General features: G+C 39.7%; 2 protein-coding genes across 3 annotated transcripts; one reads left to right on the top strand and one right to left on the bottom strand.

Moving 5' to 3' along the window:
• Positions 1-138: 138 nt before the first annotated feature.
• Positions 139-5,814, bottom strand: cd44a (CD44 molecule (Indian blood group) a). Its single transcript, XM_046840868.1, has 5 exons — positions 5,631-5,814; positions 2,225-2,830; positions 2,032-2,109; positions 1,844-1,922; positions 139-978 (listed from the first exon to the last, which is right to left on the bottom strand). The coding sequence occupies exons 1-5, from the start codon at positions 5,689-5,691 to the stop codon at positions 789-791; spliced, it is 1,014 nt and encodes a 337-aa protein (XP_046696824.1). The 5' UTR covers positions 5,692-5,814; the 3' UTR covers positions 139-788.
• Positions 5,815-11,143: 5,329 nt separating this feature from the next.
• Positions 11,144-21,414, top strand: LOC124380185 (APAF1 interacting protein). 2 transcript variants are annotated; one of them, XM_046841035.1, is made up of 8 exons: positions 11,172-11,190; positions 11,286-11,314; positions 12,743-12,843; positions 12,929-12,977; positions 14,748-14,865; positions 14,958-15,093; positions 18,856-19,023; positions 21,079-21,414. In XM_046841035.1, the coding sequence occupies exons 2-8, from the start codon at positions 11,300-11,302 to the stop codon at positions 21,176-21,178; spliced, it is 687 nt and encodes a 228-aa protein (XP_046696991.1). In that variant the 5' UTR covers positions 11,172-11,190; positions 11,286-11,299; the 3' UTR covers positions 21,179-21,414. The 2 variants fall into 2 exon arrangements, with proteins under 2 accessions (XP_046696990.1, XP_046696991.1); XM_046841034.1 differs by having other exon boundaries at positions 11,144-11,314.
• Positions 21,415-22,885: the final 1,471 nt, after the last annotated feature.

Raw genomic sequence — 22,885 nt, 5'->3', positions numbered from 1 at the left:
TACTAAATAAATGTCCATAAAACATTACCTTGAATGTCGATGTCGAATGTTTCCTCTATTTTCTATGGTTCAATGTAAAAAAATAAATAAAATTATGTGTCCTTCATTTTTGGGCTCGAATAAACAAAAAAATGCACATTGCTCATCAAATTCTTTATTTCTCATCACCAAAGACAGCGTCTCATCCACCTCACCAACCAGACGGGATTGAAAGACAAATGTTAACAAAGGGACCGGTAGAATTACAATTTCTCATGTTTTTGTTTATACGGTTCTTATACATCGTACATCATACAACTATATAAGGACAGGTTTTTTTTTTTCACGAACAGGTGTATTTTATATATATATACAATATACATTATATAAACTCCATGAATGCCAAATGCAAGTAGGATTTGATTGTTTTGTGCTTGATGATCTAAAAATGATATTTTAGTACACAGTACTTACAAATGCTAATAGCAATAATTAGGAAATAATAGCGTAATAGCGGTTCTTAAGAGTTTAATAACTAGCAATTATCTCGTGATTCACTGCAATTAAGTCAACAGTAATTCTCCTTAAATCAAAACAGTTTAATAAAGAAAAAGTGCAACTTCATGCTTGTGATTAAATCTAAGGAAGAAGTAAAGAAATACGAAAAGCTCATTAAAGATGAAAATCGGCCCGAGCACTGCATAGTATGAGCTCGGAGAAAATATCCTGCAAAAAAAAAAAAAAAATCACTTTGGTTTTTAGCTCATGTTTGTTTAGTGGTCAGGGCTCAGGGTTCTGTTTCACAAGTTCTACATCAGATATTCCTTTTCCGGAGTTTCTTCAATGCTGATGATGGCAGAGTCCCTTTTGCTTTGTATGCTCATGAGCGCCACCTTTTCCCTGTCTGACAGCGTGGGAATTGTTGCTTTGTTATATTCCTCTTGCTTCTTGGACTCTGTGGACTTGAGGTTGAAGCATTGGCTGCTGGGTCCAAACCACCTAAACAAAAACAAAAAAATTGAATGCATTTGCAGCAACTTTTATCTTATCTTGCTCAGGGGCCCAGCAGTGACAGCTTGGTAGTGCTGAAGACTCACAACCTTCTGACCTACAGTAACACTTTAACCACTAGGTTACCAGTCCCACAAAGTATTATGACTAGTATTAGCAGTAGCAGTATTATTAGTAGTAATTTTTCAAAAGTTGTCCCAGAAATATTATTAGTAGTAGTAGTAGTTGTAGTAATGGTGGTTGTTTATTACTATTATTATTATTATTATTATTATTATTATTTACCTCACTATTTCATTTATCATTATAATATTTATCATATTAATATTTATATTACTATCATTATTATTAGTAGTAGTATTAATGGTGTTGGAATTATTAATATTATTTATTGTTATTTTCGTATTCATCAATTAATGAATTATTATATTATATTAGATTAGATTAGATTAGATTAGATTAGATTAGATTAGATTATATAGTAGTTGTAATAGTGGTGGAATTATGTTTATAATTATTTAATTACCATTAATTATATATTTAATTAATATCATTAATATTATTATTATTTTTACTATTCAAATAAGCAGGCTAATTATTTGAATTTGTAAATTTAATTAATTATATCTCAACTATTAATTGATACTAACAATAAAAGTTGTGAAATGAACTGTCTTGTGAATTCCATTACAGCAAAAACTATAAAAAATTCATAGATTCCCTGAGGGAATTTTGTAGATATTCTGAGAGACACTGATTTATGGCCTTTATAATTTATATCAGTTATCATTTATGATCTTTTTAGTCATGTAATGCAAATGTTAGCATATGTTATTCTGTATGAAACACATACATGTCTTTGGTGGCGATCGCGACAAAAACGCAGATCACAGCTAGAAGCGTCAGGCATAATGCTAAGATGAGCAGCCAACCTGAAGAGAATGAACAAGAGATATAGATTACATTAAAAAGCATTAAAAAAAAACAATAAAACAAAAAGAATGAGTAATAGTGGCACGCAATGTTGTTTCATAGACTCACTAGGTGTGCCTTCTTTGATTGCAGGTTTTGGATCATGTCCCGGAATATTAATGAGTCGGGTTTCAGGCTTAGAAGTCACTGAAGAAAAATATCAGTTGAACTTTAGATTTTAGAACTTAGACTTTCGATTTTATAAATCTGCTGAGCAAGAACATAGTTTGTAGCACATAAAAGTGAATAGATGATGAAATACCTTCCTTTGCAGGATCTAGACTACCTTCGTTCACCGTTTCTTCCGCAGCTACTTCGTCGATTTTTCGTTCCAAAATTACTTCTTCTACAATCACGCTTGCCGTCGTTGTCAGCTGATTTGAAGTAGGGTCTTCAGACCCGATCTCTGCTTCTTTGTCCTTTTCTGATAAAACAAGCACACGTGTAGAGATGGTGCGATCTCCAGAATGAGTGGTGGGAGTGGTGGTGAGTGGGAGATCCTTGTCTCGGGTTTCGTTGAGAGTCTCTCCTGAACCATCCTCGACAGCCAGTTCTGCAGAACCCTCAAATTGCTCTTTAGAGAACAATGTAGTGGTTTGGATTGAGGTAACGGCCACAAGTTGGTTAGTATTTTCACTGGTGAGCTCGGGACTTGCCTCTGGGGTTTTGGCTATGGTTGTCTTTGGCAGATTATCTTTCTGAAACTGGGAATGATTTGCTTCTGGGTTTTGTGAGTCATGGGTAATAATGGCAACGTTATTATCCTGGGCTTTCTCAGTTTTGGTTGGCTCTTTAGTAGCAACTATAAAACCGTCAGCCGTTGCCTCTTCAATGAATTCTGCATCTGGTTCAGGATTTGCAGGCAGCCCTGTGTAAAAAGAAGATTCAATTATATTATATGGGTAGAGAACATAAAATTAGATGCAATTGAGTAACACACTATCAAACTATCGCAGATTCTACACTATACCCCGAGCTTATCCGTGCTTGTGATCAGCTAATATCAGAAATTAGAAAGAAATGATGCTTTTCCCCTACAGAAAGTAGGAGCCGTTACGCTCTCTTTGCCGTCCTCTCGAATATATTATGAATATTTAAACAATCTGGAGCGTAGGTTGAATTCTTTTTGTTTTTAATTAAGACTCAGCCAGCGAACTGTGAGGATGATGAAATATGACTTTATATCATTTGTTTGATCTGAATTTTATCTGGAGAATTCCTAAAGTAACAAGATGGTCCTGTTCAAACATGCATTTTTCAGAAAGCTCCAAGTTTCAGGGTGTGTTGAAAGAAAAATATTGAGCTTGGTGGTTGGAGGTGGAGGCTTAGTGGTTAAGGCGAAGGGACTTTGGATCTGAAGTTTTATGACTTCAACTTCAAGCCACACCAAGCTGCCATTCCTGGGGCCCTGAGCAAGGCCCTTAACCCCTATATTAGCTTCGTTGTATGATTGAGATAAATGTAAGACCCTCTGGATAAGTGTGTCTGAGAAATTGAACCTAGAAATGGACACAGCGGAATCTGATATTAACCCTCCTGTCTTCATGCATACCGTAGCTTACAATGAAAATATAGGCTAGACAAAGCTAGGTCTCTCATATCAGTGTTATATATAGTAAAAAAAAGTGTCGTATATTCATATCACGCAGGCAAGCTTTGAATAAATTGAATTTTTTTTAGTGGGGGAATTTTATGGGTCATCTGTGAAACAGCAGAACACAATTTTTCTGCCCGAATTTGAAGGCGATACTCGACTCAGAATTACTAAAATTGTACAGCGTAAAAGTTTTGGAAGACAAAAACAAAACAAACAACAACACACAAGACTTCTTTCTTAAATGAAATTCAAATCCTTTTACAAAAAACCTCCCCAGCCCTTGTGCAAACTTTCCACAAACTTCGTTACGCACTGTTGCATAACGATTGTGAATTGCAGGTTGCCGCCAGAGCTGCTGTTCAAACTGGAATTAAAGCAGCGCTTCAACGTGTCTAATCAAATGATATGAATACATGTTTAATTGTGCAAATACGTGCATCAGGATTTACTGATCTCCGCATCATCACCACCATCGCCACTGTTTGTTCTCAGACGGGAACCTGACCCTGTGTAACTTGAGAATTTTTTTCATTTGAATGAGGGTTCTGGCTGCTCGAATCACTAGTGCTGAACTAAAACATGAAACATGAACTGAGGTATCTTTTCCATGAAAACCTACAGTTCACACGTGCTAATTGCATATGAATTAATGTGTGTGAGTATATATAGTCCAGGCCACACTGTATGTATAACACACATTATATTATATTACGTATTATACACCTTATGTATAATACAGAGTGTAATATAATATATGCATATATATATATATATATATATATATATATATATATATATATATATATATATATATATATATATATATATTTACTTTATCACTGTTAGCCTAGTCTGATATTAACAGTTTCTATTTAACCAAAAGCACTCATGGTTTCTTCATCTCCTATATAAAAGCTTTCGAGTGAAACAGTCATATCCGTAATGTACACACAGTCTATGAGAACATACACACTGTGATTAACAAGGACGCGGGTATGTACTTTGTTCTGACACGTTTTTGTCTTGCAAAAATGCATCTTGAGAATAAAAAAAAACAACAAAAAAACATTGGATCATATCTGATTGGAGATTTCGCAAATCTCTTGTCATCCTGTGGACCTTATATATACTGTGTGTGTGTGTGTGTGTGTGTGTGTGTGTGTGCGTGTGCGTGTGCGTGTGTGTGTGTATACCTATATATATATATATATATATATATATATATATATATATATATATATATATATATATATATATATATATATATATACACATATACATATATACATTGTGGACCTTGAACCATATTATATGTATATATACTGTGTGTGTGTGTTTGTGTTTGTGTGTGTGTGTGTATATATATATATATACACACACACACACACACACACACACACACACACACACACACACATACAGTATATATACATATAGGTCCACAATGTATATATGTGTATATATATAATATAAAATCCTAATTTAAAAACGACATGAGTGGCGATTTTATGTGACTAGTTTTTCTCCCCATCGTCAGTGTAGCGCTTTGGGAATTTGTATCTACCTAAAGGTCACGCAAAGGTTTCGTTATAGAAATCTGTCCGGTCCTTGGAAATGGCACGACATCCTAAAAAAAAAAAAAAAAAGCCAGATAAGCCATGTTCCATTCACACTCCATCACCGTTATCCTTTAGTGTGATTTTCACTGGAGTTCCATTCAACCAAAAGCAATCATGGTTCCTGCAGATCATTCAGACTTGTGACTGTACATCTCCTATATAAAAGCTTTCCAGTGAAACGTTCATATCCGTAATGTACACACAGGCTATGAGTACACACACACACACACACACACACACACACTCTGTGATTAATGAGGACTCGGTTATGCACTTTGTTCTGGCACGTTCTTTGTCTTGCGAATAAAAGAAGTGTTTAAAGATTGAAATAAAAATATTTGGGATTTGATTTCACAAATCTCATGTAATCCCGTTGACCTTGAACCGGACTCATATATGAATAACGTTTTTTAAAAAATAAATTACACACAACATACATAAAGATTACTCACCTTGAGATTCCTGAAATAACACCAGCCAAGATGTGCACATGAGAAATAAAAGAGAGTGCATAGTTAATGCTGCTGTTGTGTGAGTGTGTGTGCACGTGTGTGTGTAAAATGCGGTCTATAATCAGTTCCAGAGCCAAACTTCCCAGCGCGTGTGTGTGTGTGTGTTTGAAAAGTGTGAAAGTGTGCCTCACCTCTTTTATAAATTTCAGTCATCATTTCGATGACACACTATGAGGCAATATGGGTGGTGTGAACGCAAACACACCCAATCTAGTAGTTTACTTTTTTCCCTTTCTCATCTACCTGATCACTATCATTAGCTCACCTTGGAGACAGTGTTACACTTAGTGCAGATTATGTGGATCTTCACATACGTCAAAACTCATCTCTCTGTGAATCCCAGTGGTGAAGTGGAGTTAGTGAAAGCTTGGGTTGGATTTTCTCAGAACATTTACATATACAGTTAAGGCATTTGGCAGACAGCTTCATCCAGAGAGACTTACATTTATTTCATTTATACAATTGAGCAGATTTGGGGTTGAGGACCTTGTTTAGGAGTGGCAGTTTAGCATGGCTGGGATTTGAACTCACAGCCTTCAGATACAAAATCTAATGCGACCACTTTCCCATTACAAGACATTAACTACCACTCAAGAGCCAATGTAGCTCTTTTATTTTTTTTGTACTATTGTTTCCTGTGTTTATGTTTCTTACGCCTAGTGAGGACCTACGTGTGGACGCATGCCTTGTCATGCGATTGATCGATTAAGAAGGAAATGAAATTTAAGTAAAAAAAAGTCAAGTTAACACACATCAGGTTCAGGTGGAGGTGGTTTTATTGGTCTGGAAGGCAGGCTTCAGGCGTGTTGAATCAGTCAGATGTTGAAAGTCTTGATGACTCAGGTAAAACCACATTGCTGCCAATACGACTCTACTTCCTGCCTGCCTTGTACGGCATCGCCTCTCGCATGGGAACGGCTTTAACACCAACCTGCTGGCGCTTTCTGAAAAGTGCATGTGCACGACTCTTTAAAAGCGTACGAAGGTATAAAGTGAGCTCATCCAGCAAGTCTCGACATCCAATTTCTTCAGAAACAGCAAGATTAGTTTAGACAATTATGTTTTATTAGTATAAGGTAATGACGCCACAACACTCATTCACGCAATAACACGTTTATGTAACATGGTACTTTGTGCTTTTATTGCCACATACGGTTTCACCACTTTTCGAATAAAATACAAAAGATTCTCCTGATTAGTGTTTTGCTGCTCGTCGACTGGGACCCTCTAGATGGAAATTATCTTTAGCACAATCCCAATTGGAATAAAATGCACGTTTCATCATTTCTAACTGGGTATAAATAATAAGACAGATTTTAGTCTCAAGCTGCTGCTTTCTCCTTTATAATTTGAATATCATAACAGTTTCTTGAACAATTAGGAAGTTGACAGATCTACTAAAAACAGGATATTATGGAAATATGGAAATTGGCCATGCACTATAAGGAAAGCAGCTGATTCATTATGGAGGTGAGCATTAAAATGGGATAGAAGGTAGGGGTGGTTCTGAAGTGTGCAATAACTAAACAGAGAATAGATTCAAATTAGAAATATAGTAACAAATTATCAAAATTTAATAATTGACCCAGGCAGATTTAATTCAATACATTCTATACTTAGATGACACTCCAACTCAGGCCCTATGAATATGTAGATGGAGTAATAGGTATGGAACATGAGGCACCACATTAGCAGTGTATAATCTTCTCGGCTTCTCACACGATTTGCCACAATGATCGAGTAAATAGTCATCACTAGAACACACTCGCTCTATAGAATTCAGACTCAAATAATATCATTTTTGTTTACATTAAGTTTGAAAGTTCTTTTATAAATTTTGTATATATATATATATATATATATATATATATATACAAAATCGTAAGTCGGAAAATCGTAAGTCAAACCAATTCAAACCAACTCACGATTTTCCGTACTTACGATCACGATAGCAATACGAAAAAAATGTACAAATATTTTACATTTCGAGTGGCAAGTAAACGTAGCAGCGTATGCTCCACCCTCCACTAGCAAACCGAAGCTTTTCGAGAAAACACAAGACAAGAAAATAATTAATAATCCCCTAAATAGTATTAAACTCTGTTTCTCTCTCCCTGTAACACTTCTCTCTCTCACTTTATAAAGTTAAACATGCTCCTGATGTACCAGTGACCAGTGTTCTTGTCCCTTTCTTCTCCTCAAATCTGCTTAATTCTTCCTGATGGAGTTCTCTTTAATTGGAGACAACGCTGAACACGTGGGGAGGGTTCCACATGAACAGCCTAAAAATCCATAAAGGTACTGAGCAACTCAAGAACTTTGAGGATGGATTTAAACTGTAATTATCATCAACAGTCTACTACTACAACACCTCAGGATCACAGGTTGCATTAAAGCGCCCATCACCGCACACCTCAACAATGATGGAACTGTAATGAACGGAAATTCGGTGTTGAGGACGAGGACGGGTTCTGTTTCGGGTCTGGTTCCTCTAGAGGTTTCCTCCTCTTATCATCTCAGGGAGTTTTTCCTTGCCACAATCGCCACTGGCTCACTCAATAGGGATAAACGTACAGTTATGAGGAACAAAATTGTAAGCAGTACATTTATAGATTCTTTTATACAACTTTTTTTATGTAGGTAATTTTCAGATGTGAGTCCCAAAAGCGGGGGTGCATTCTAACAGGTTAAAGTGAAAATCCATCTTTAAAGACTTATATACATAGAATTCTGCTTGTTATTGGTACTGAAAATGAGATTACAGCACTTTAAAACTACTAACGAGGCAGATGCAGAAGTTCTTTCGTTCTTTCGGTCTCTACAACTCTACAATTTCTCACAACTTCCATGGTAATACCTTTAATAACACAATAAGTCTTGAATGATGAATGATGAATGATGAACTACTTAAAACCAGACTCGGTCATGACTCAGCACAACTGTGTCACATTACACAGTATTGCACCTCGAGTCCAGATGTTCAAAACAATTCAATTGTAATCAATGTGATATTTCTATAATACAACAGTTTAATAAGTAGGAATGACTGAGATTTTAGTCGCAATATGTCCAAATCTCGGTCATGCCTGAAAAAAAATGAGTATAGGACCATGTTGGGTTCAGAAATTATTTCCATATAACAAACTCTTGCTATAATACAGTCAATAATATATGGACAAAAGACCACTATTTGGACACTTGCATAAATTTGGAACATCAAATTCCACATTTAGTCCCCATTTGCTGTTATAATACACTTCGCTCCTCTGGGAAGATTTTTCACTAGATTTTGGTGTGTGCTTGTGGAGATTGATGGTATTGAAGTAGGTGAGGTGAGAAAAAGCCTGGGGTTCAGTCAGCGTTCACATTCATCATGTTCAGTAGGGTTGAGGTCAGAGCTCTATAAAAAGCCACTCAAGTTATTCCACTGCAACACATGTAAACCATTACGGATCTCACTTTATGTACAGCGGCGTTGCCATACTGAAACTGGTTTGGTTTCCTAGTTGAAGTGAAGGAAAAATTCCATGCTAATGCATTTAGAGATATTATACACAATTGTATCCCTTCAAATTTGTGCTAAAAGTTTGGGGAAGAACCACAAATCATGTGTCCCAAGGCTTTTTGTCTATGCAGTCTCTCTCTTGAAATCAAACATATTCAATTGCTAACAAGCTAGCAAATGTTGCATATCATCCTGGAACATTCGACATTTGCTATCCTGAGTAATTCTTCAATAGATTTATTCAATAGTTTAACATTGTTCAAATATTTCGGATGAGGAAAAAAGGGTTTGTGTTTGATAAGAGAAGTTAACAATAAAACATGGACATTAGTCAGTTCTGGCAAAATTTCTCCAGGCTATCTCATTACTAAGCAGTTCAAAGCCCATTCGTGACAGCTTGGTGGTAGTGCTGGGATTTGAACTCATAGTTTTCAACATCCCTACCACTGAGCTACCACTTCCTATAGAACTCATTATGAATAATGGATGTTCTTCAGTGCTCCATTCTCCTTCACATTAGACCTTTTTGAGGAAAGTTTTCTATAGTTACACACACACACACACACACACACACACACACACACACACTAAGAGACCTGTCACTCCATAAACACTCTCATTAAACCATAGGGTTACACTTGTACTTTGGCCACAGCTTCTGATTTTTAAGGCCTGTTTACTAAAATGTATTAAAGAAAAATGTATGGTATTACATGCTAAAATGTAGTGAAGTTAAAAAAAATACATTTTTGATAAAGTACCGTATGTGAAATTAGGTCCTGTACTTAGATTCAGTAATGATGGAGAAGTATAATATAAAAATATGAAGGATAATTGTTATAATTAGGATTTTTCCTTCTCCCATACAACACCATTATAAAAGTAAAGGCGCTAACAATGTCCACATGTGACACCAGTGCTTCACATGAGCCCTAACTTCTCACAGGAATGAAATAACAAAGATACATTTACATTTACATTTGTGGCATTTAGCAGACGCCCTTATCCAGAGCGACGTACAAAAGTGCTTTGAGTCTCTAGTAATGAATAAATCTACACTGGTACGCAAGATTACAAACTTAATATAAATATAACTCAAATTCTACAAATTTGGAAAATGCTAATTTAAGTGTTTCAGGAAGAGGAAGGTCTTCAGTCGTCGCTTGAAGATAGTCAGGGACTCCGCTGTACGGACATCTAGGGGAAGTTCATTCCACCACCTCGGTGCCAGAACAGGGAAAAGCCTTGAAGTGTACACACCTCTCATTCTGAGAGAAGGAGGTACCAGTTGAACAGTGCTGGAGGATCTCAGACAGCGTGGTGCAGTGCGAGATGTAATGAGGTCACTGAGGTATGATGGTGCTGGTCCATTTTTGGCCTTGTAGGCAACCATCAGTGTTTTGAATCTGATACGTGCAGCTACTGGAAGCCAGTGAAGGGAGCGCAGCAGTGGGGTGGTGTGGGAAAACTTGGGCAGATTGAACACAAGTCGTGCAGCTGCGTTTTGGATCATTTGCAGTGGACGAATAGCATTCAGAGGAAGACCTGCCAGCAGAGAGTTGCAGTAGTCAAGTCTTGAAATGACAAGAGACTGAACAAGCACCTGGGCAGCCTGTGTGGACAGAAATTGTCGAATCCTTCGGATGTTATAGAGAAGAAATCGACAAGAACGAGGAACATTAGCAACATGTGGGAAAAAAGACAGTTCATTGTCCATAGTTACCCTAAGGTTACGAGCAGTGGCTGAAGGGGAGAGCAATCAATAGATACAAAGATACAATCAATACAACAAATTAGCACCAATAACTCATTTTCCGACATATTTCATTTATTTGAGTATAAACTTCATTTAAGGAAAAAGGAGGAAAAGTCTAAAGATTAGCCTGTGTGTATATATACTCCAGTGCAGTAGGTGGCAGTAAAACACTAAAACGTTTGACAGTCAAACACAATCGATTCGAAAAAGAAGAAGAAGAAGTGCTGCATGAAATACATGTGACTATTGCGTTGGTTTTATTTTGATAAAAATTCGACTAAAACTTCGTTTTTAAGATTTTAATTATTGATATTAATGATGTCATCCGTCACAGATAAAGGAGACGATATGAGTGTACCACTGGTAAGCGGAAATAAAGACATTTACATTTGTATATATATATATATATATATATGTTCTATCAGTAAAGATATAAACACGAGTTTATGTTATTAATGTGTCAAGTTGCAGCCATTTAAATTATAATCACTATTTCCAATTGTTGTTACTATACTATTAATATTATTATTTAATGTAAACAAAAAAAAATGCATATACAGCACACACACACACACACACTGTTCAGGTATAACATTATGACCACCTGCCTAATATTGTGTTGGTCCCGTTTTGCTGCTAAAACAGTTCTGATCTGTCAATCATTACCAGCATGAACTTCTTCAGCAGTTTGATCTACAGGATCTCGTCTGTTGGATCGGACCACACGGACCAGCCTTCTCTCCTCACGTGCATCAATGATCCTCGTTCCCCACAACCCTGTCGCCGGTTCACCACCGTTCTTTCTTGGAGGACTTTTCATAGACCACTGCAGACCAGAACATCTCACAAGAGCTGCAGTTATGGAGACACTCAGACCCAGACGTCTAGACGTCACAATTTTTCAAACTCGCTCAAATCCTTACCATTTTTCCTGCTCCCAAGGAAATGTTCACTTACTGCCTAATAAATATATCCACCCACTAACAGGTGCCATGAAGAGATCATCAGTGTTCTAATATTGAAATTATTATTAAAGTAATGAAAAATGGATGAGCTTTGGGATGGAAGGGACAAGGATCAAGCTCTGATGTCTAGACGACTGGGTCTGAGCTTCTCCAAAGGTGTGCAGTGGTTACTACCTACCAAAAGTGCTCCAAAAAAGTATGGGGAATAAAGGCTGGCCCCTGTGCTCCAGGTTCCCAGAAAGGCTCCTGTAGCTGCTGATAAATTTCATGCTGGAAAGGTCAGAGTTCAGATGCTTACCCTGAACACCACGGAATGCGTCTGGGCAATGTGAGCTTCACAACTGGGCATCTAAATAGAGATTTTCATGAACGTCAGGTGGATGGCTGTGTGCATGTCGGAAGAAGGCAAGCCTGAGGAGGCAGTGTGATGCTCTGGGTGATGTTCTGCTGGGAATCCTTGGGTCCTGGCATTCAGTAAAACCTACCTAAACACTGCTGCAAACTAAGTGCACCCCATCATGGTTTCAACAGTTTTTTTCAATAAGCATTGGCCTCTTTTTGGCGCGAATGTTCAGGAAACGGTTTGAGGAACAAAAAAAAAAAATCAGGTTGTTGATCTGGCTCTTAGATTCCCCAGATCTTAATCCCGTCTAGCGTGTGTGGAATGTGCCAATCCTGGAAGGATCTGCTCTAACATCTAGGCACCAGACAAGCTTTTAGACAAGCTGGTTTAAATGTTTTGGCTGGTCGGTGTGTATATGTTTGTTTGGAGAACATGGAGCCCTTTTGTTTGCTATTCAAACATTATATTTGTTCTTATTTACAGGATAAGGAGCATCCACGCGTCCTCATCCCTGAGCTGTGCAGAATCTTCTATCAGCTGGGATGGGTGACTGGAACAGGAGGTGGAATCAGCCTCAGACAAGGGTTGGTCAGATCATTCTTGCTGAAACGAGCACATTTTAACCGATCTTAAAGTAAATGACGCTACAGAAATATGTGTCTGTTGCAGGGACCACATTTACATCGCTCCGTCTGGAGTTCAGAAGGAAAGGATACAGGCAAGTGATCTCTCTCTCTCTCTCTCTCTCTCTCTCATTCTCCCTGTCTCTCTCTCTCTCTCTCTCTCTCTCTCTCTCATTCTCTCTCTCTCTCTCTCATTCTCCCTGTCTCTCTCTCTCTCTCTCTCTCTCTCTCTCTCTCTCTCTCTCATTCTCTCTCTCTCTCTCTCTCTCTCTCTCATTCTCTTCTCTCTCTCTCTCTCTCTTCTCTCTCTCTCTCATTCTCTCCCACTCTCTCTCATTCTCTCCCACTCTCTCTCTCTCTCTCTCTCTTTCTCACTCTCTCTCTTTCTCATTATCTATCTATCTATCTATCTATCTATCTATCTATCTATCTATCTATCTATCTATCATCTATCTATCTATCTATCTATCTATCTATCTATCTATCTATCTATCTATCTCTTATTCTCTCTCTTCCTCATTCTCTCTCTCTCTCTCTCTCTCTCTCTCTCATTCTCCCTGTCTCTTTCTCTCTCTCTCTCTCTCTCTCTCTCTCTCTCTCTCTCTCTCTCTTTGAAATATTCCCGTTTTTTACAATCGTAATATCCTGGACTATAATCGTAATCCCCCGGCTTTTCTTTATTAAATTTTTCATGTGGTATTTTACTGACACGCTTCCGTACCTCTTTATTGTACTGATGCTCTTGTGTAATATCCCTAATGACGATTTGCCAGGAACTTGGATCAACTCTCCGGTGAAGTGTTTCTGAGATTTTGACTCGGTTCACAGGTTCATTTTCATTATAGCACAAAAACTGTTCTGAACTGAACTAAAGGCGTTTTAGAAGACTGGTCAAAGAGCGTGTGATTATTTCTGGAAGATTCTTTTCCAGTTAGGGCACAAACTCGATTAGTTTTATTTTTTTACCCACATCATTTCCAAAAGTTTTTTTTTCTTTCTGAAAGTATGAAACCTGCTTATATATATATATATATATATATACACACAAATTATTAGTAGATGCTCTATAACTTTAAATGTATTAAGTAAAAGTAAAAAAAAAATTTTTTCCTAGGAGAGAACCGAGGTTCCACTGTGTATATACATAACTGGATACATATATACACACATCTGTATCTATATATGTATATACACAGTGGAACCTCGGTTTATAAACAGCCTGGTGTTCATATGTTTTGTTACATGAACAACAAATATCCGTAAAATTTCATCGGATTTGTTTTCAGTAAAAGTTCAAAAGAAACGAGACTCAAGTGAGTTGAAACTGAGTGATTGAAGAAAAAAAAAGGACTGACTAATTAAAGATAGTGAAAACCTTCCCGACGTGATTCCCCTTCCTTCCCAGCAGTTACACTCCTCCTCCACTCCGCCTCGTCTCCCTCACACCAGCACCGACTCTCCAGTTTCTCTTTTCATCTAAGATCACTCTTGTTACAATATACAATAATACAACAAATATTACTTAGAAATGTATTCTTCTGTATCACTGTATATTGTAATGTACGATTGGGATACGGATACCAACCTGTTTCATGTTCAATCGCAAAAAGCATTTCACTGCATGTCGTACTTTGTATGTATGTGACAAATAAAATTAGAATTAGATTTGAAGATGTGATCAGACTCATTTATGCCCCCCCCTTTAGCTGTTGCTATAGAAATGTAACGTATTCGAACCAGCACGTTAATATATCTGCGCTGTTCTCGAATATTAACAAACATCTGTCGACTAATTAGCATTGAAAATTCAACGCCATGGCGGTTATAGAGCACTGCTTTTTAACAACGTTGCTGTTTGCCTGCAGCCAGAGGACATGTTCGTGTGTGACCTCAAAGAACAGGACATCAGTTCTCCTCCTGCATGCAAGAAACTAACGAAGAGCCAGTGCACACCGCTGTTCATGAACGCCTACACCATAAGGGGTGAGAGGATGCACACACACACACACACAAATTATCCCTCCATCCTTAAATATCTCACGCTTGCTCATGTCTGTGATCCTCACCACATGCAGGAGCCCAAGCTGTCATTCATACACACTCGAAGGCTGCAGTCATGGTCACTTTGCTGTTTCCTGGGAAGGAGTTTCGTATCACACACCAGGAGATGATCAAGGGGATTCGCCGAGGCAACTCGGGCACAAACTTCAGGTCGGCAAACGCTCTCTGAATTCCCCTCCGAGAACGTTTCCCTCAACCCGCTTAGGGGTGTGTGAATAAATAGAAAACGTAACAGCTTTTTTATTAATATTTAATTTCTTTCTTTTTTTAAGCGCATTTTTATTATTATTAACATTTGTAACCATTTTACATTAAGAAACAAGTTTTTAGGAAAATAACAGCTGGGTGAAGAATCTAAAGAATCCATATCTCCAGAGTTTCGTGAAACCAAGAGCAGTCGTGCATGCGCAAAACATCGCACTAGGAATCGCATTTCCACGTGTACCAAATCGTATTTCCGGTAACCACAGTGACACTGCGCTAACACTGCGTTTTTTAATTTTTTTATTACCCCTGGCATTGCTGTGTCCATTCAAAATTTTAATATAAAAAATAATATGCGCATATAAAATGAGAGGCGGAGACTAAACAAACTTGCGGTCCGCCATTTAATACGTTCCTGGTGATTCGAGCTATGTTCCGCATGTAAAAAAGGGATTACCTCGTACCGAACCGAAAGCCCTGTACCATTCGCTACGAATACGTGTACTGGCTGATTAGAAGTGCAACAACGAACAACTCATGCTGTTCCTAACTTTTTTTAAATCCATTTTAACATATTCCATCCATCAGCGCAAAACATTCAACGGTGTTTTTTACAACAGCGCCTCCAGGAAACAGGTGGATATTATCGCTAACATTGTGGCACACTTATATTTAACAAACTGTGTTGTATATGCAATTGTTTGATATCCATGAGAGCGGAGAATTTGGTCACTGGAAGATGTTGGACTTCTGGTTGGAATTCTGATTAGAAGGTCATTAGAAGTTCAAATCCCACAACTTCTAAGCTGCAACTACTGGACCCTTGAGCAAGACCTTTAACCCTCAACTGCTCAGTTGGATGAATGAGATCAACATCTCATTTCGAGTTCTAATAAGCTCCACTCTTCTGGGAAGATGTTCCACCAGATTCTGTGGAGATTTGTGCTGGGAACAATGGCAGGTAGTGATGTATGTGAGGCGAGAAAGCTTGTCGTGCAGTCAGCATCCACATTCATTCTTCAATAGCGTTGAGATCAGAGCTCTATAGCAGGAGATCTTCCACTCCAACCCATGTAGAGCATATCTTCATGGAGCAGGATTTATGCACATTGTCAACAGGTTTGCGTCTCCTCGTTCGAACGGAAACTACAATTTCCGAGACGTCATATACAATTGTTTGCATCCAACATTGTGGGAACAGTCAGGTGTCCCAATACTTTTGTGCATATAGTGTGTGTATATTTGTTGTTGCGGTTTAAGGTGCTAGTAGAACATTTTTACTACAAAATCAGTGCTTTAGGAATTTGGATCTGAAGGTCATGAGTTCAGATCCCAGCCACACTAAGCTGGGCCCCTGAGCATGGCCCTTAACCCCATAGCTGCTCAGTTGTGTGAATGTGATAAATGTAAGTCGTGTCGGGTAACGGCGTCTGCCAAATGCAGTAAATGTTAAATTGATTCTTGTGCAAAAAAAGTTTTTTTATTTGTAGTAAACAATCTCTAAAAATTAGAAAAATGCAACACTGAGAAAACAATGAGGAACCTTTCCAATGACAGCCTTTCAAATTAAGACCTTTAAATTACATATCACAGACCACTGACCCTCCTGACCAGATTGTATTTCACCACGCTCCATTTTCACGTCGGAACGTAATTAAACAAGCTAACATCATTATACATTTTACTACTTTGATGTAAATCCTTTGAAGTCTGTTTGATTGGCATTCGGTGAGCCTGCAGACGTTTTTTTGATGTTGTTTGCTAATCACTTTTGATGTTGGTGACATTAGAAGATGAAGGCTACATGAGGTGGTTTTAAAAAGTAGTACAAGAAAATACTTTATTTATCCACATCTACACACCTTCAAAACAGTCCCCTTGCACAGGAATAGCGTTCCTGCTACTTCTGGAATACGTCTTGGAAGCCCTGGAAGTCGATTCGCACCAGATCTCCGCAGCGGTTTAAAAAACGGTGACCTCCGAGACTTCATCCTAGATGGTTTCGACGTTTTCGGGGGTCGAAGGTCTTCCCAATCTCTCGTCGTCTTCCTGTAAAGTTATTCCGCTCTCAAAGCTCCCGTGCAGCTCGAAACGCCTCAAACGACTGGTTGCAGCATCGCCATATGTCGCTTCAAACGTCTCTGGGGCAGATTTGGGCAGTTTCTTGCAGCTATTTCACGTTTTCTCTTTTGTTGTAACTTGCTGTCGTTGATGAAATCGCTGTGGTAACGCACGCGGTCAGAACAGCTCCACCATTTTTCTAGAAACTCTTTGATAACCAGCTCGTATACTGCGTATCGATTTGATTTAAGATTGCTGCTATGAAAAGCCCATGCTCTTTAATCTCAGGCGAGTCCAAAATCACAAGCAACTACAATGCAGTCAGAGTCTCTCGTCATCTGCTTACTAATGACACATTATATAATACTCCTAGATTAAAGCAGGCTTTTCTATCAAGCTTCAAACTGTCCTGAAATGACGCACAAGGCCAGTAAATCATCATTCTAGCGTCTCGTGGGAAAGCGGCGGCTCTCGCACTGGAGTAGCACTTTTTCAAACAGAAGTTGTGCTGGTGGCACGTCTTGAAGTTCCGGCCTTAAATGTGCAAATGCACGCTCCATGGATTGAACTTCTCCCCCGCATCATTGTTTGATGACGTTCTGTAAGACTGCTGTACGTCACATGGGTAAAGAACAAAAGAATCGCAGAGGCAGCGTTCCGTTTTTATCTTTCAAAGCCGCGGAAATCAGGCAGGAACTCCATTCGCAATTTGAACGCAGCGCAAATATTTTTAGGCGAAGACTTGTTTTGCCTCTACAAAAGGACAGCGCGTCGGGTCGGTGTTTCACCGCTCTTCGGGTTCCTGCTTCAAATCTGAGCTCGGGTTGACCTGAGATTCTCCCGTCACCATGTCCGTGTCATTATTATTTGTGTTCTTCAGCATCTTACAATGTCCCTTATAAAATCCAGCAGGTAAATTGGATACTCCGAGATGGTGTGGAGTGTGTGGGCGTAGAAATTCGTTGATCGTGAGTTCAAATCCGAGCTTCCTATAGTCAATCCTGGGTTGCTGATTAAGGTGCTTAAAAGCCACTTAATGTAAATGTGTGTGTGTGTCATACATCAGGCATAACTTCATGGCCACCTCCCAAATATTGTGTTGGTTCCCTTTTTCCTGCTAAAACAGTTGTGACCTGTCGATCATTATCAGCATGAACTTCTTCAGCAGTTTGAGCTACAGGAGTTCGTCTGTTGGATCGGACCACACGGACCAGCCTTCGCTCACCTCGTGCATCAATGATCCTCGGCCGCCCGCGACCCTGTCACCAGTTCACCACTGTTCCTTCCTTGGAGCACTTTTCATAGACCACTGCAGACCAGGAACAGCGCACAAGAGCTGTTTAGAGACGCTCTGACCCAGACGTCTAGACGCCACAATTTGGCCCTCGTCAAACTCGCTCAAATCCTTACGCCTATTTTTCCTGCTTCAAACATCAACTTTGAGCTCAAAATGGTCACTTGTTGCCTAATAAACAGGCAACTAGTAGTGTAGACGAACAGTAAATTGAAATACAAAGAGAAGCCCACTTCCTGTGCATTCACACTATTAACAAAGAAAAATATTTGAAATGGTCACTTCTGCAGGTTGGCTTTGATATTTATTTATTTATTTATTTGTTCGTTTTTTTTTCTCATTTGTGTTTCAAGGTACGACGAGACGCTGGTGGTGCCCATCATCGAGAACACCCCCGAGGAGAAGGACCTAAAGGAGCGCATGGCCAGAGCCATGGAGGAATACCCGGATTCCTGCGCCGTCCTCGTCAGACGGCACGGAGTCTACGTGTGGGGAGAGAGCTGGCAGAAAGCCAAGACCATGTGAGACACCACACCATCCAGCGCACTGCATTAGCGCGTATATAACGCCACGGCTCATTTCTGTGCAAGTTTTCGCACCGAATTTGTTCCACCGAGAGCCTGAAGGGAAACGTTGCTGCTGAAGTGTTGTGCTGTTGTCGTTTAGTCGGGATTGGAGGTAATTACGCAAGCAGCGGGGGGTGGAGGAAATAACTCCTTTATCCAGTTCTGTCTAGTTCTAGGGATAATTAGGGCACTGCTGTTGGAATATATCAGTCATCTATCAGGTTTGATTAGGACGAGCGCTTGCCAATGGTAAGCGAACCTGGCAGAGTGCAGCTTCTGAAGGCACACTTCCAAGGACACTGCTGAGATTCCTGGATAAATAGTTGTAGGGTAGTTTCCGAAACTTGGAGACCAATAAAAGCGTTCTGAAAGTTGTTGTAAATCCAATGTCTGGCTGTAGAGAAGAGAATAGAGAATGGAATAGCTTATATTTCTAACATCTACATCAAAAGTGCAGGGTCAGCAATGATACAGCGCCTCTGGAGCACTGGGTTAAGGGCCTTGCTCAAGGGCCCATGGCAGCATGGCAATACCTGGGCTTGAACCCCTGCCTGACTTTCTGATCAGTAACCCAGCACCTCATCCACTGAGCTACCACCTCTCAGCTATAAACTATATGGAAAAAGGTTTGTGGGCATCTGACCATAAGATCAATTTGCTTTCCAAAGCCTCCACTCTTCTGATAAGAGATGTTCCACTGGATTTTGTGGAGATTTTGTGCTCATTCAGCAACAAGTGTTTAGTAAAATCAGGTAGGAGAAGTGAGGAGGCCTGGGGTGCAGTCAGCGTTCCAGTTTAGGGTGTTCAATAAAGTAAAGGTCAGATCTTTATAGCAGGCCTCTCAAGATCTTCCAGTCCAACCCATGTAAAGCATATGTTCATAGAGCTTGCTTTGTGCACAGGTGCATTGTCATGCTGGAACAGGTTTTAGTCTTCGAGTGAACGGATGGAAAAGATGAAATAATACCAGACGTTCTTTTCCTGTTGTGTCTCCAGGAAGACGCAGCTCTACCTCTGCCATGTTGATCTGTATTCCACGTGACTCTCAGGACACGTCTCGCTCTCCATAGCGCTGTGATATATAAACCACACCCACTGAATTTGACAAAGATTTTTATTTTGAACATAAATAAGCCGCAGGTGTCTACACTGAAACTAGTGAACTTTACACCGGCTTTAATGAAAGACAGTGTCTGTAACACGGCTTGTATCTAAACAGTAACCTACCAAGAAAGTCATTGTTCACTGTCTTCCTCTTTCCTTTCACAACTATTTCTCTCTGGAGTTTATCTTTTGGCATCGTCGTGCGTTTAAAAATCACCATCGGTGAAGCTTTTCTCCCGATGCCGTGCAGCTCAGAACACAGGTGAAGTGTGTTTTCATGCCCGGTTGTTTTCAGCGTGTCGAATGATTCGCATTTCCTGTAGACAGTCCGAGTGAGCGGCAGGTCAAACGTCAGAGGAACATCATCCATATTTATGATGTGGTGCGGCCCGATTCAGTGGGAGCGCATCTGATTCAATATAAAGAGTTTCATTGGTTCACCTGAAAAACGTTCGGAAATTTCATTGGTCTGATGTTATGGGGCTCAGTTTTTTGGCTTGAAGTTTGTGAAACTGGGAAAAACCCCGGAAAAATCCATAAATTTGCCGCTTCATTGTTTAAGCCGTGGGGTTCAAAGAGTGGGAAAAAGTAGCGGCTTATAGTCCGGAAAATACGGTAAGTTTGGCTATAGCTAAATACATTTTTTGTTCAATATTACTAGGTAACTTTTTCTTCTATAGCATATAAAAGAGTGTGTAGTGTGTGTGTGAGGACGGAGCAGCACATTTAAGCAAGAAGCACAATTCTAATAAAAGTAAAATAATAATGCTAATAAATGCTGACTGATGTGACGGCTGTGATGTGATGATGATGATAGCTTGGCGTCTCTTTCTCGCTGTCTCACTCACCCTGTATAACCATCTCTCCCTTCTTTCTCTCTCTTTTTTTTTTTTTTCTTCTCCCCAGGTGCGAATGTTATGACTACCTGTTTGACATCGCGGTACAGATGAAGCAGTGCGGTTTGGACCCATCAGCACTTCCCACCGAAGCTAAAGGCATTATTTAACGTGACTCATCGCTGACGTCGGGATGACGCTCGCTTCTTTCCGGAAAGAGAGAGCAGACAATGAGACACGAATCGAATACCGTTAATCAGACAGATTCAACCCCCCCTCCCTCACTGATCAGATATCCCCCGATACAACGCGCGATCCTCGGGACGAATATTGAACAATATACACGAATATAATATATATATGGATCTTCATCAATATTACATGTAATAAAAATGTTATTACAAAAGCAGTTTTTAGATTTTTGGCGCAACAAAAAAAGATACGATTTGAAAATTCCTGTTACGTCATTAAACAATAAACGGGAATTTTTCGAAGAAAGGAAGTGGCAAATAACAGGTTTTGTGCTAAACACCGAACACTATCCTCTTAAAGCGTTTCATGCTGTTAAAGCCTGGTTTCTTGAAATAAGCCATTAATGCTGACTCACTACCAGTCTTCTTATTGCAGTTTTTTTTCCCCTCTTTAAAATGTCAGTCTTATCTTAGGCTTTCTCTAAATCCAGAGACACCCAGGTTGATTCTTATTGGCCGACGTCGATGTGTCGTGTACGACTTGTTCTTCTGCGCAGGATTTTGTCGCCGATCGATTGATTTCTTTTTTTTCCTCAAAAGTGGTCTGTTTGGACTTGACGCAGTGTCACCCAATACAACGGGTTTTTTCTTTTTTTTCCATCCACAAGGTGTCAGTATGGTGCTAACCCTCGTATGGGACGAGGGCCTGCGAGGGGAGAAAAACGCACAGTGCGAGGGAACGTTCATATTCGCATTATCCAGGTTTAATAAGTCTGCCCTGTCTATTGATGATTCTGTCGAACTCGTGATAGATGAAGCGTGAGGTGGAGACGGACTAAGCGACAACTTCTGATGATGGATTCACAGAGAAGTCGCTCCATGGAGCCAGTCTTTGTTCTACTGCCTTTCCGGTTTCTACCAAACCCCCCCCTCCAATCCACACCCCACCCCATCCACCCCTTCATATCCATTTGAATGAACGTTATTCCCAGAGGTGCCATAACTCGCAGGCTGCCCACGCTGGCTGGAGACTGCTAGGCTCAGCTGATTCAACCCCACTGTGACTACTCTCATCGTTCCCTTCCTCAGTGTAGGCATACCTGCTGAGCAACAGCAAGACAAAGCGCTGCCAATTCCTACCGGAGTTGTTTATTCTGGTCTTGTTCATTCCGGAAAAACTCAGATTTCCGCCCGGTGTGTGAACACGTGATGAAAGCTGGCACCTTGGCATTTAAGAATAAGGCCAGTGTTGTCCAGCTGTTTGAAGCAATCACTAAGAAAAATCGGACCCTGAACAATGTGCCGCTATTTTTGTATTCGTTGTGCAACGGATGCGTAATTCACCCAAAAAATTGTTTCTTTACGATGGGCTGAACGGTGATGAATCTGGTTTGGCTTTGACCAAAAAACACAGTTATTAGTGTTGCACAAGCCAGTGCACTCTTCCCCAAGCCCACATTAACATGGAGGGTTGCATTAGGAAGAGCATCCAGCGTAAAACATGTGCCAAAATCAAATATGCGGATCACGAGGTTTATGGATGTGGTGAGGGAACACATGCAGGTAGTTGGGTTGAAAAAGGCAGATGTAGAGGATGGGGGTATGGAGACGGAGACGGATGATCCGCTGTGGCAACCCCTAATCTGAGAAGCCGGAAGAAGAAGAAGAAGAAGAAGAAGTATAGCT

The sequence above is a fragment of the Silurus meridionalis genome, chromosome 26, assembly GCF_014805685.1.
Source record: "Silurus meridionalis isolate SWU-2019-XX chromosome 26, ASM1480568v1, whole genome shotgun sequence".
NCBI lineage: Eukaryota > Metazoa > Chordata > Actinopteri > Siluriformes > Siluridae > Silurus > Silurus meridionalis.
This window is presented reverse-complemented; position numbering and strand designations above follow the sequence as displayed.

What these genes read in the sequence shown, in the direction of transcription:
- cd44a (XM_046840868.1), bottom strand. Translation starts at nt 5,691, where the DNA reads ATGCACTCTCTTTTATTTCTCATGTGCACATCTTGGCTGGTGTTATTT. An exon ending in GTTATTTCAGGAATCTCAAG is followed by an intron (nt 2,831 to 5,630) that starts GTGAGTAATCTT and finishes CTTTTTACACAG; the next exon opens with GGCTGCCTGCAAATCCTGAA. An exon ending in TCTAGATCCTGCAAAGGAAG is followed by an intron (nt 2,110 to 2,224) that starts GTATTTCATCAT and finishes ATTTTTCTTCAG; the next exon opens with TGACTTCTAAGCCTGAAACC.
- LOC124380185 (XM_046841034.1), top strand. Translation starts at nt 11,267, where the DNA reads ATGATGTCATCCGTCACAGATAAAGGAGACGATATGAGTGTACCACTG. An exon ending in GGAATCAGCCTCAGACAAGG is followed by an intron (nt 12,844 to 12,928) that starts GTTGGTCAGATC and finishes TGTCTGTTGCAG; the next exon opens with GGACCACATTTACATCGCTC. An exon ending in TGGCAGAAAGCCAAGACCAT is followed by an intron (nt 19,024 to 21,078) that starts GTGAGACACCAC and finishes TCTTCTCCCCAG; the next exon opens with GTGCGAATGTTATGACTACC.